The sequence below is a fragment of the Gopherus flavomarginatus genome, chromosome 9 (genome assembly GCF_025201925.1).
Source record: "Gopherus flavomarginatus isolate rGopFla2 chromosome 9, rGopFla2.mat.asm, whole genome shotgun sequence".
Taxonomy (NCBI): Eukaryota; Metazoa; Chordata; order Testudines; family Testudinidae; genus Gopherus; species Gopherus flavomarginatus.
This window is the reverse complement of record NC_066625.1, coordinates 85,310,745-85,324,606: the sequence shown is the minus strand read 5'-3', so window position 1 is coordinate 85,324,606 and position 13,862 is coordinate 85,310,745. Positions and strand designations below refer to the sequence as shown.

General features: G+C 45.9%; 1 protein-coding gene across 1 annotated transcript in view; it reads left to right on the top strand.

The window, feature by feature from the left end:
* Positions 1–13,862, top strand: part of PCSK6 (proprotein convertase subtilisin/kexin type 6) — a 117,128-nt gene that overhangs the window by 50,437 nt on the left and 52,829 nt on the right. The window contains 2 exon segments of the mRNA XM_050967462.1: positions 1,634–1,722; positions 12,070–12,242. Coding sequence (XP_050823419.1) covers positions 1,634–1,722; positions 12,070–12,242 — 262 coding nt within the window.

Here is a 13,862-nt window from a genome sequence, read left to right as displayed (position 1 = left end):
GGGGAAGACATGTGACATGTAGGCATCAGTTTAATGTCGTCCACCATCTTCAGATAATTACACACTGTCTTTCCTTGCCCACTTCTTAAGAACATGGGATGTGCCCAACTGGATCAGGCCCGTAGGCCATCTAGTCCAGGTCCTGTTTCTGAGGAGGGTGTTAGAACCCCTTAATAGGGAGATGTTGGATCATCTGCCCCCTTCAAACTGACCTCTAATAAAGATTTGCTTAAACCCTGAAGCATGAAATTTAATATCCCTTCCAAAATTCTTATTGTTAATTAAGATGAGTCTGGAAATTCTCAATAACCATGTAAATGTCCAACCCCTTTCTGAATCCTGTCAGGTTCTTGGCCTCAGCAACTTCCTGTGGCATTGAGTTCCACAGTCTAATTCTGAGTTTTGTGAAAAAGTATTTTCTTCTATCGGCTTTGAATTTGCCACCTTTTTATTGATTGCCCCCTTGTTCTTGCATTTTGAGACTGAGAGAACAGAAGTTTACCCTCCCTAGACCATTCATTATTTTATATATTTTTATCAAGTCCCCTCTTATTTGTCTCCTTTCTAAATCCCTTCCAGTTCTGCCATATCCTTTTATGGGACGAGGTGACAGGTATGCTGGTGAGGCCATAGCACTTATTATATAAAATCACACACTTTTTTATAGCAATTGTCCGTGCTCTGTCAGCTCAACTCCCCACTGTGCCCTGAACTCCTTATTTGAATGTAATTCTGTCCTCCTAATGTGGTGTATACACATCTGCAACCATACAGCATAGCTCTCTTCATGTAAACACCAGTTGCCAAGTAACTTTCTATCAAACAAACGCCAATAGACTTTTTTCATGCCCTGTGTCCCATAATGTCTTGTAAAATGAACAGCTCTACCATTTAAGACAAATGAGCGATGTGTACCAAGTGAGTGTATGTATTGTATGTGACACCCAGCACAATGGGCCACATACAGGGGGAATCTTCTAAAGGCCAATTTGTGAACAGAGAGAGGGTGAATGTTCAGGGCTTTAATGTTCATGTGACTGCTGCTGCTGCTAACAGGAGTCGTGTGGTGGGGTCCTTGAACAGCTGACTGGAAATGTGTCCTCTTGTCTAAAAGGATGAACCAAAAGCTATATTTTTAAGGGTCACTATCTGTGAATTCCCTTAATGATGCCAAGCCTCTAAGCACTTTTCCATTTACATGTCAAAATGTTGTCACACTTTCTGAACCTAGATTAAAGTGGGACTTCCACATGGCGGCACATTTGAAAAGGAACCATTAACACCAAAAAGCAATTTACTTGGCCACTAATGTCCTCTATTCCCCTAGCCGTTATTGTGGGCTTTTTTAATAAAAAGCTTCCGCTCTCTCAAGTCAGTTTCGTCTGCTATGGAAGACTTAAGCCTGAGTTTGTGTCGCAGATGGAGCATTATGACATCACTGTAGAATGAGAGAGGGAGACATGATGGGATACAACATTGCAAATAGCTTAAGCAGCAACGTGACTATTAGCAATCGTGTCATGGTGCTGAGTGTCACATACAATACATACACTCACTTGGTACACATCTGTGTGTGACTGTGTTGTCAATTACCTATGTGGAAATGTATCCTGACTGTAAATTCTTTTTTCAGACATGGCACCCGCTGTGCTGGACAAGTTGCAGCTAAAGCAAACAACTCCCATTGTATCGTGGGCATCGCGTATAATGCAAGAATAGGAGGTAAGGCTGAAGCTAAGCTGGGGCTTTCTCTCTGTGTGTGGTTTGCTACTTACACACCTTTATTTCCTGGACCTGTAGTTCTGCCAGTCCGGACTGGTGGGTTGTGATTTCTTGAACTGAGATTGACAGGGTGCCAGTGAGGCTTGGAGCAGTGACCTGGTCTGGAATTGCTAAAGCCTTGAATCTTTGTCGGGACACCCTTATGTCCTTGATTAAGAATGATCCTGAAGCGTCTCCCTCCCCCACCTCTCACGCCCGACAGTGGAGACGTATTTTCGTGAAGAGGTTGGGGACCTGCTGAATTCCGCTCTTGAAGACATGGCTGACAATGTGCCCTCTGCATCTTGTAGATCCTCAGTTAGTACAAATCACAGGTGGCTGCAGCTGTTTGGAACCCCTTCCCCAAGATGTGTCGGTTTCATTGGGAAGGGGTTCTTTGGGGTTGGTTGGTTTGTTTTTAGCGAGAGATTTCTCACATACTCAAGCCGGGCGATTAGGGCACTGGCCTGGCATGTGAGAGACCTGGTTTAAATGCCCCCCCTACCTGATCCAGAGTGATCTGGGACGAAAAGCTCTGGTCTGAATTAGTCAGAGCAAGGATTTGAACCTGGATTGGCTACATTCTAGGTGGGGCCCCAGTCTGCAGGATGAATGGGAGCACACACCCTGATCCAAAAGTGGGCACTCGGACATGACTCCCTGTCCCCAGAAACTTTTCAAAGGTTTTGGGTTTGTTCCAGTGTAGAACAAAAATAAATTTCAAAACTTCAGAAGTTGCTGCCAAACAGAATTGTCATCCTGCAGCCAGCTAAACCAGTGGCCCCTTCTCATTGGTAGTCAGCCACACCAGCTTCAATGAGGGAAGCTGCAACACCCCAGTTCAGCTCAATATTCACATCAGAGATTAACGCTCCACTTGTAATCATTCAGAGGGGCTAATCATGGCTGCTTGGATGTTTGCCTTCCAACTGGAACTGACCAGGGAAGTCAAAAGAACAGGGTTAGGTCTTCGTTTGGTAAAGGACCAGTTTTGGGGTTTATAGGAGCAGCTGCATGCTTTTTCCCTGTATGATCCTCCTGGATTTTTTCCTATATTTAAATATAAAATTGAGCTGACGTGATTTATATAGGATTGCGCCTTTTATAGAACCTGTCCTAAATGGAACAAACAAAGCTTCCATAGGCTTTTGGGAATGTATTCAATCAAGTCAGACCCTGTCTGAAAATTCCTCCCAATGTTTTCACTTCTTGCATCTAAATCCTGGAATCTAGAATAGTCTGTCTCGCTGCATGCTTCGCTCTCTGGGCTCTTTGTAATTTGCCTTGGTAGCAATAGATTTTACTGGCAAGGCTATTATAAAATACTGTTCTCAGGGGCTGCTGTATGCAAGCCGCTTGCCACTTTCCATTATGTAAGTGCAACTTGTGGAGCAGGGAATTGGTGCGGTTTTCTCACAGCTGTGCGATCCCACTTTGCTGCCCTCCACTCAGCTGCTGGAACTGCACGCCAGGGAGGGGCCTGGACGCAGATTGGCAGGTGAGCGCCTTTCCAGCATTGCACTGTCTTCCAGCTGTTTGGGAGTTGGCAATGCTGCTAGCAGGTGGCAGCATTTTGTTAGTGACTGAGTGGAAATGCTGCCTCTGAGAAGGATGGCTGAGCTTGCGGGGAACATGGGAATGCAGCTGCGCTGGCTGTGAGAGGATTTTTGGGATGCTTCCAAAAGAAACGTAGGGTAGGATGTGAGTAGAAGCGGGGAACAGCTCCTTTATTCCTGTTGGGTTTCTTTCCCTTGTACAGACTTTCCTACCCCTTTTCCTTCCTATTTATCCCTCATTGTCCTCCTTTCTTTCCTATTCTCTACACTCTCATTCTGGGTCCTTTCTCTCTTCCCTCTTGTGCCCGCCACTCCTATCTCTTTAGGCAGAGGCTGCATAGCCTTTGGCCCAACATGCAGTGGGGCTGAAGTGGTGCTGGGACATCTGTGGTCCCTTGATTGTAGAGAAACCTAAGTGTGACTTAGCTGAGGATTGGTTGAGTTAGCTGGTGTTGGTCCTGCTGTGAGCAGGGGGTTGGACTAGATGACCTCCTGAGGTCCCTTCCAACCCTGATATTCTATGATTCTATGTTCCTATGAAGTCAGCAGGAGACCATGTACTTTCTGGAGCTAGATAGAGGTCCGGTTCACCTTGTGTCAACCACACGTGTCCCCTTTCCAACACATCCTTCTCAAATCTCCCTTAAAGGAAACTGCTCTTCTCTTCTGTAACACTTCTGCCCATCAGAGTTGGCAGCAACAAGGGCTGGGTTCGGTATCTAGGGGTTCTGTTTCAATAACACAATGCAAAACTAGCTCGAGCCCCCACCCAGTGAACTGGGGCAATTTACATACCACCCCGCTGGGCGCCTCTAAGATGCAATACTTTCACTCTCGCAAGCACAGAGTCTGAGTGTAGCAAAAGCCTTTAATAAAGGAAGGAAACAATGCAGCATTATGTTGGGGAAACACCACAAAAAGGATTCATAACACAAACCATGAGCAAAATACTCACCCCCAAGTAAGTTTGGCAGTGTCCTTTCCCCCTCATGGTCTTAAGTCCAGCAACCCAACAGTCACCCCTCCCACAGTCTCTGTCCCTGGTTAGTGCAGCCCCCAGAGTTCAGAAGCTCATCTGGAGAGCCTGGGTGGAAGTGGGGAGGTATGGGGGGTATCTTACATTCTCCACTGTTTAGGTTGACGGCCGATTGCCACACCTCTCCGTGGTGTTCTGCTGCAGTCTTCACCACCAGCTGCGCCTCTCCGCCAGCCGCCCTGCTAGCCACTCCTCTCTGCTAGCTGTTCATCAACTTGTCTTCAGCCTCCTCCCACCCCTAACACATCTCTCAATGATTTCCACTCTCAGTAACTTCAGCTCTTGGTGATGTCAGCTGTTAGTAGGGGGCCTCAGTGCTGGCACACAGAACCATTAGTCCAAAGCAGGTCTAATGCTTAGACCTCAGAATCAGTGGCTTCAGCTCTGCAGCATATAACAAGACTCCTAACTGAGTCAAAATTAATTCTGTTATTACACTATGGAGAGATCAAAGTGGTGTTTGGAACCATCAAAAGGGACCCACACTGCCAAATGCCCCTACCTATCCCAGTCTTTCTCAATTCACTGGGCTTTGGAACCCGTGTCCCTTGTCTAGCGAGTGCTTCTTAGTTGAGGGTGAGTCCCTCCATCATAAAATGCCAAGTGCAGTTCTACTGTCCTTGATTCACATCCCCAGGATAACAACACTTTATTACTCCTGCCCCAATAACAAAGAGACTAGGGATCCCATAGCAGCCAAAGTGACCACTTGGGCAAGCAGTCCCATCATGCTAGGTGGGTGTGCCCATGCAACCGAGATCAGCCCCTGAAGTCTTTTTTTCCACAGCTCACCACCAGATGTCAGGGTAGAGCTCATTCTGACTCTGCTTGCACTTCTGCTTCCCTGCATCCCTTCTTTGCCCCTCCCTCTACTGGTAGGTGGAGACAAGCATATTGTTCTTTAGAAACTGGGGGTGGGGGAGCAGCTGTTCTTGTCGATGCGGAGGCTGGTCATTTTCAGAGATGCGTCTCTTGCTGCAGGTGGGTCCAAGCACCCGGAGTTCAGACCCTTTCTGTCCCACCCTTGCAGACAAACAACACATACCAGGAGGGGGCCACACTTTCCGGCAGATGGAGATTTGAGCTATTAGCATGGTTTGCAATAGGATCCCATCTCCGCAACTGCCATGTGTTTGTCAGAGTTGCTCTCACATTCTTTGCATGCACATCCTGGGCTGGAATAGGGTGCTCCTGCTGCAGAGAGAGCGCGTCAGTTTTTTGACTCTCCATGTTCTACTCTCCTGAATGCTCAGCATGTTGGATATAGTATCTCCCGGGCAGGCCAGCCTGCCCATTTGCACTGTGGGTAAAATTGCTAGCCCAGCGTTTGAACAGCTACCTGTGTCACTTCAATACATTTTCCTTCTCAGAGCCAACTGCAGAGCAACAGCAAATGTCACTTTTAATTAAATACATTTAGATGTTCCTGTCCTTCCATCCCCGCAGGAACTTGAGATTTCCATTTAACGAAATATATTCAATATATAACTGAAAATGACTAATTTTTAAACTACGTTTGTACAAACCCTGGCACAATGGGCCACCAGCTCCCTGACCTTGGCACAACTGTAATACAAATAACAAACAGTAATGAAGTAAACAAATCATTATCAGTAAATTTGATTCATGATGCTAATTAGAATCACAAATTTTGGTTCATAGATATGCTAATGCAAACAAAAAAATTTAGAGCATTTTAAAGAATCAGCTTACCCCAAACACTAGTCTAATCAGCTTGGTTTTCTGGTATAGTTATCCTGGTACGGCTATAACAGCAAACCCCTAGTGCAGACACAGCTTATCCAGTGGTTCTACCAGCTCCCCTAGCAAAATAAGCTTCACCACCAGCAGCACGTTTATACCAGTATAACTAACAATAGGGCTTTTGCCAGTATAGAAATGTGACAAAAATTATGCCCCTAGCCAACATTATTCTCCTGGCAAGTTTCTGCTGTAGCCCTGGCCTCAGTGTTTGGCCAGGAGGGAAAAGCTGCAGGATGGGAACGACACAGCTGTGACTGCAGTAGCTGGGTGAGATGGCCAGGCAAGTATACGGCCGTGGTTCTCTCTGCGGTGTGAAGATCACTTTGCTTCTTCCACTAGCACAGGTGCTCAGGGAAAGTGCTTTTTGGGAGACAGTATCGAGATTGCCCCAGGCTGCAGCCCCAAGTGTTTTGGGCCTTGACTGAACCTCGTGCTGGGATTTTTTATTTCCTTCTGTGACCTTAGTGTAAGGAAAATTAATTGTTGAAGAAGATACTGTATTTCTCTGCTGTATCATGCCACCAGCTTACCCTCCACTCCAGATCCCCTACACAACTTCTATATCTCAGCCCCACTGTTTGAGACCTAAGCGAAGGAATCCTGGAGACTTGCATTTAAAGAACCAGATGCCTTATTTTACCCACTTGGCCCTGCCCTGAAGGCTGCTCTCGCACTACTGGAGTTTGAAGAGGATTGGTTTTTTTCTGATGGGTGTTTGGCTTTTGTTGGTGAGAGAGATGGAATCATGGAAATGAGACTTGAGTGAGTGCATCCAATAAATCAACCACTAGACTCCCCCCAGAACAGGAGTATCTCTCTCTTTAACCTTTGAGCGTCCGCCTAGTTCTCTGCATGGGTGTGTACACGCATGTGCGTCCGTGTGCATGGCACATCTGATTTCTGTGTGATCCCAATGCAGGGGAACAAATGCAGACCCTATTTTGAAACGTTCACTCTGCATGCAAGTGTGGTACATTCACTGGAACTCTGTACTGGTTAAAGGCACTTGTGATAATTCCCTGTTTTGCGAAGCAGGCAGCACTGAAAGACGCTAATGCCATCAGTATAAATCGAGGCTGCAGCAAACTGAGGATGCTGATTGCCTGGTGGAAGCAAGCAGGGCCTTTCTGTGGACTGCAGCTGGAGTTACAGGTATTCTACCTCCTACAGGATCAGGCCCTAAAATACACATGGTATATTTCAAGTGTGCACTCCTTAATAACCATGGAGGCAGGAATTACTTGTCAGCTTTATAAAAAATGCATCGCTCCCTTTTGAATTTGACTTCTTTAATGAGTACCTCCATGTGTGCACATGTTGGGGAGACTAGAAACGCTTTGTGGACCAAGACAATAAAACTGGCAGACCACTCGAGGTTGTAGGTTTTGGTCAATTTTTTTGAAACCGAACCTTATAGAGTTACCGAATGTGGAATGGAATGTGCTGTCGCTTTAGCAAAAGTGATTCTAGATGGATTACTAAAATAAACTCGCAATTTAATGAGCAAAACTTGTTGAGGAGGCCTATTTGTCACACTCAAAAAGCTACAATCTAATTTTACTGGCTGTTCTTCATTGCTCTTGCATTGCTGTTTATTTGCTGTAGGCAAAATACATTACTGCTCAATAAACAAACAGTGATCCTGGCATACCTTCTTTTTTCCCTTCTCTTCTTTACAGCCTGCATTCTGAAACTTTTATTGCTTGCTCTGTGGGGAAATAGCTGATTTATTTCCCTCTCCCGCCCGTCTCTTAGTTAACTTTGGTTTTCTTCTTCCAAATTCTCTAACCTATAGATCCTGCTGCAGTATTATGTAAATTTGGGTTTGATTGCTAGCATATTGGATCTGCTATGTGATGAGTCTGAGGGGATATTTTCCCTCTATACAAGTGCACAACTGGCAACATCTTTAATGGGAACAAAGTAAAGGGAGAATTTATACAGCTTGTTTTTTAGGCCATCTATGTAGGTATGGACGGTACCATTGTCAGTGTGCCTTGCAAATGTCTCAACATCTCTGTGAGGCATTATTAGCCCCATTTTAGATGGGGAACTGAAGCACAGAGAGATTGTGACTTGCTCCAGGATCTGAGACAGGAATTAAGTTCAGATCTCCTTAGTCCCAGTCCTGCTCCACGTGTCCCATCTCTTCGCTGCAGACTCACTAAAGGCAAATCCTTCATTGGTTCCTAGACATTCCAGATGGGCAGAGTATCCCCATCAGGCCTGGGATGTAGCTTAACCTTCACCCCTTACAGGACTCGTCAGATATTAAATGACAAGATTTGAGCCAAAAGGCAAGGTAGAAGTGAAGTGGATGTGAGGAGCATCTCTGCCTGACCTGCCGGACACCTAATGCGCGTAGTCCAGCCAATGGCTTACATTGTCCCAAAGCTGCTGTTTACTCCAGCTCTTCTTCTCTTACATATAGTGCTGGACATGTCGCTCTGAAGAAGAGTCTTCCAATCATGAGCTGAGCTGAGCTGAGTCCCAATTCTGCAAGGTGCCAGGCACCCCCAACTCCAGCTGACTGCACCGGAGTTGCTAGCACTTGGAGTTGGAAAGCTAGTTTTTTCTCCCGCCGCCTGAAGGGTTTAGTGCTTTAAATTATGATGCTACAAAAGGTTTTCTCTTAAAAATGAATAATGTGCAACATAAAGTAACAGTGGTGATAATGCTGTTTTCCCTCACATCTGTCAATCCAGGATAAATTAAGGTGTGATAGTGACCAGCTATCTGAAAAAAACCTTGTTTGGTCTGAATAATAAGCACCTGTGTAGCACATGCAAAAAACCAATTCCTTGTCACCTGCCCATGCTATTTAGGAAATGTAAAATGCTGGTGTAAAACGTAGCCCTGCCTAGGGGTGACTTTTTAGTGTTCGCTTCAGTTTCGTTAGTTCACTTTACAAAGAAAAGAAACTTTGGTAAATGTCTTTGCTCCTTTGCTTTGTATTTTGAAGATTGTTCCCTGCTAGCAGCAGACGGCATTAGAAAAAATATATTTGAATTGCCTGCAGTCCAGAGCACGGCTGCAACGGTAATTAAATCTGTCTGCATTTGTTTGGTTTAAGAAAAATAAGTGTGGAAAGGGAAGTGCATTTTTATGAATAGGCATCTGGTTGGCTGGCTCCAGTAGGCACAAAAATGATCCAGTGCTAACTTTCAGCCATGAAGCCACTTAATAGAGTTACTAAACCAGACTAACTGAGCATCAAGGAAACAGACGGCTCTGAGCTGTTTTTGTCCACTGTTGATGTGCACCAGGGCAGCTGCCTTGTGATTGCCCCCTCTTACCATGGGGGGCTCTGAGCACTCGGCCCCAGTTTTCCTCCTCTCAGGTACCCCAAAGACTCTCCATGCCAGGCTCTCTTGCCTCAATAATGTCCCTCCTTGGGGCTGTTTTTGGTATCAAAACCTAGTGTAAGGAGTTCAAAACGTTAAGTCTTGACACAAAATGAGGTCAGATTTAGTGATCCCAATGGATCTTTCTGGCCTTGGGATCTATGGATTTATGAAAATCCATGTCTCACCTCGGTGCCAACAGCCATTAAAATCACCTGAGAGACAAAGTTTGTGAGGTAATATCTGTTACTGGACCAACTCTGCTGGTGAGAGAGAGACCAGCTTTCGAGTTCCCTGGGCCTGTCCCAGCTCCGACTGTGGCGTCTCTCCTACACACACCCAGCTGAGCATGGCTCTCCGGCAATCACTCCTGACTGTGCCTGCATGCCGTGGCATTGGCACTGAGGGAAGGAGACTCCTCTCCTCTGCTTTCAGCACTCTGCCTGTGCTTTGAACCTGTGATGGGGGGGTTGAGGACAACCAGTTGCCCCAAGGTCTCATTAGCAGAGAGGTGGGGGGAGGGACAGGGACTTCCCTCTGAAGCCTGTTCCCCCTTCAATCCCTATCCCACCCAGCCTCCTTGGAGCCTCTGTTCCCAGAGGGTGGTACACAAGTCACTCCAGTTTCACCCTGGGTCAGGCTTTGCTCATTGGATAACCTCTGTGATCAGACGCAGCCTCCCCCATCTACATGGGGATGTGTCAAGCCAAAGGCAACATGTATACACATCCCTAGCCTAGTGTTCCATTAACAGATGACGTATACGAACATTGTCTCTACCACAGTGATTCTCAAACAGGGGCTTTCCCTACACAAGCGGTGTCCCTAGTTTGGGAAACACTGCTCTATTTGAATTAGTCTTCACAGTGACAGTGATTCACTGTTCCCAAACCTAGGTCCCTTATGTATTGGTGTGAGGAAGACTTCAAGAAAAATGATAGAGCTGCAGTGAAATGTGCTATCACACCTATCACTTTTCCTCCTCTTCAGCATGGCAGTTAGAGCATCTCGATGTCAAGCTTTAGAAGGCTTCTTTTCCAGTGGTCAGGTTTTGCCCCCTCACCGTATCTCTTGGGCAACTTTGCTGGCATTTGCAGATGGCTAGTGGAGCTGCTGTGAGGTTAGGCTGCAAATGGTCTGCTTGTCCTACTGCGTTTTGGATATTGTGTTTGGATTTTCTCCTCTCTCTGATTTTCATCTTGATTTCAAGGGACTGATGAATCTTTATTCAGTAACAAATAAAATTCTCGCCATCTTTTCCAGGAGATATGAACATGGGTTGACATTTTCAAAGCCACCAGAGGAGTTTAGAGAGACAGCTCCCAGCTGTGTGTATGGGGCTGGCTGAACGACAAGAATTCTAGGTCGTGAAACATTTCAAGGCAGCAGGAATTTGTTTGGATTCCACATTGATATGAAACTGAGACCTTTTGAAATTGTTCATGGAAGAAAGACTCCACCCACCCACCCAAGAACAGCCAATAGCCCAGAGCAGAGCAAGAACTTGAACCTGGGTCATTCATATCCCATGATGGGGCTCCGGGCTGTTCTGCTGTCTCCCTCTTTCTCTGTCCAGAAATTTCATCCTGGACCCGAGAAGCCATCCTAACAAAGGTTTCATTAAAACTCATGTTTCTGCAAACATTTTCCATTTCAGCAAATCAGTGTTTTCCCAACAAAAAACACTTCATCTAAAAATGTCCAGCTCTAATTGTGTGTCTGAATCCCTAGCTGGCTTTGAAAATCTTGTCCTGGGGCTTCTAAAGTTCCCAAGGGTGCCCATCCTTTACTTAAGTTTACTGTGAAGCCTGACGATCTCCTATACAGTCACCCATATCACACTGCTCACTGAGCAGTAGGCTCGCACGAGCGATTTCTCTGCCTTAGAAATTGTCTCGTTTACTTTTTAGCAAATGCCTTCAGCCTTTTTTCTTTGAGAAGCAGTTAGCTTGTCCCTGATCGAAAGCTGGCGCATTGTGTCATTTTGGGGCCTGGTGTAACTATTGCTAGATAAAAGTGCATGAACTAACGTCACAGACATTCCTATTGCATTCTCAGATGGGGGTTTTTGGTGAGTATTCAGGAAAGAGGCTAATGAATGTCTTCCAGGCATCAGAATGAATTAACTGTAATTATAAGGGGAGGTGAAGAGTTTTTAACAGAGAAATGTTATGACTGAAAGAATTTTAAAGGCATGTTCTCTCCAGCAGATGTGGGACTCTGCGAGTGTGACTTTGTGAGTGCTACTACTTCTAGAGAGAGGGACGCTGGGGAAATGTTTAGATTCACTCTGGACCAGGCTGCTTTCTGAATCCTGCTCGTGCAGCGGAACACTCAGAGCACTGCAAATGACGTATCATTTTAATTCCTTTCCATCAAATCACCAACACACAGAGAGAAAAGTGAGAGGGGGAAAGGTTTCCAAAATAGTGTAAGAACTTCACGCAGCGGAGCTCATTAGGGTGCCCACGCTGGCATTGGTTTCAGCTATTCAAGACGTTACAAGCCTTTCAGTTCTCGGCAGCCTCTAACAAAGGCCTTTGATTGCAATCCTGGCACTTTCATAAAACCCATTCAGCCCTAATGTCTAATGTTTTTGTACTTTTAGGCGTTCGTATGTTAGATGGAGATGTAACAGATGTTGTTGAAGCAAAGTCGCTTGGCATCAGACCCGATTACATTGACATTTACAGCGCAAGCTGGGGGCCAGATGATGATGGGAAGACAGTTGATGGACCCGGTGAATTGGCCAAACAGGCTTTTGAGTATGGCATTAAAAAGGTGTGGATAATCGAGTGCACTGGCGACATTGTGTTTTTCTCCCTTTTGCTCCATATGAAGTTTAAATTTGTGTGTGTGTGTGTGTGTTGGGGCTGAGATTAGTGTGAACTGGGTGTAGAAGGTTAAACAAAGGAAAGAAAGTTAAGGTCGAGAGAATCGTCTTGAGAGAGTGGTTACCCTGTCCATGCCTTGCCTATACCACATCTGACACTGCGGCTACAGTAGAGAGAGCTGCACTGGGGGTGACTCATGACCAATTTTTCGTAGTGTCGACAAAGCTCAGGTGACTTCAGAACACTCTCTCAGCATCTGGTATCCCTAGAAATGGCTCGGTGACAAATAAATAGAAGTGATTCTAACCCCGCTCACCAAAGCAACGCACAGAAAGCTCTTTGGGAGGCTTTATAAGATCTACTCAGCACAGACATTCTAGGCACATGTCTGGCATTAAAAATAAAATAAAAGGCTTCCTCTAGAGCACTGATCAACACCAACCTAAACTAGCACTTCCCCATGTCAGGGAAATCGCTGAAAGAACAGATGGATCCAGAGCTCATAGCAGACTCAGGTCTAATTTGAAATCCTGGACTGGAAGCTACGTTGGGTTAATAAATCAAAAGTATTTGAAGGGATCTCATTTTTTATTATTAATCAGATTTATTCTCCCAGGCACTGGGGGCTGCAGGGAGGGGGATTTTTCTTTTTGTTATAGTGCCGAGGAGAGTCCGCTGCCCCCCCTCTTCGTTTCCCCCCTCAATTTGCATCCCACTCTGGCATTATAGCTGACAACCAGCCCTGCTAGACTGGAACAGGGAGAACTCCTCATTTCCCAGCCTGCTCGTGCTGCTTGCCTGGTGCTCAGTATGGCTGCTGGGGTGTGAGAGGTGCACACTGTGCTTCCTGTCTCCTTCCCCTCTGCCTTGGCAGTGTCAGAGCGGCACTGGGCTTTGGACTTGCAGGTTTGCTCCAGGGCTCCGAATTATGTGCACCCGTGAAGCAGAAGGGGAAGTTACTGTCTAACCCCACCTAGTAATCAGCACATACCCTGAAGCATGAGGATTGCTCATCTCTGCAATACTTTCCAGGCTAGTGTAATTGCACACCCTGTTCATGTGACGATCTCATTCTTATTTTAGTCTCACCAAGCTCCTAATATCCTGTCTCAGTAAGTGTGATAGGTTATTTCCACGTTGCATAAAGTATTTCCCTTTATCTGTCTTAAATTTGTTCCCATTTAATTTCAGTGAGTGACCTCTGGCATTCATGTTATGAGAGAGAGTAAACAGGAGCTTCCAGTTGTCCATCTCTGCCTCCATTCTCCTAACACCCCCAAATACTCCCTCCCCAAACACCAATCACTTTCTTGACCCTTTTCTGGAATGTTCTGCTGCATCTCCCTGGAGCTGACATGGCCCAAAGTCAATTCACTGTTTAAGTCAGCTCAAAAGGTTGGTTTATACAGTGTCAGGGGTTGACTTGGAGATGTTTAAATCCCCTCTGAACAAGAGCTGGTAGAACCTGGGTGCTGGCTGGGTCTTGCCCACATGCTCAGGGTTTTACTGATCGCCATATTTGAGGTCGGGAAGGAATTTTCCTCCAGGGCAGAGTGGCAGAGGCCTT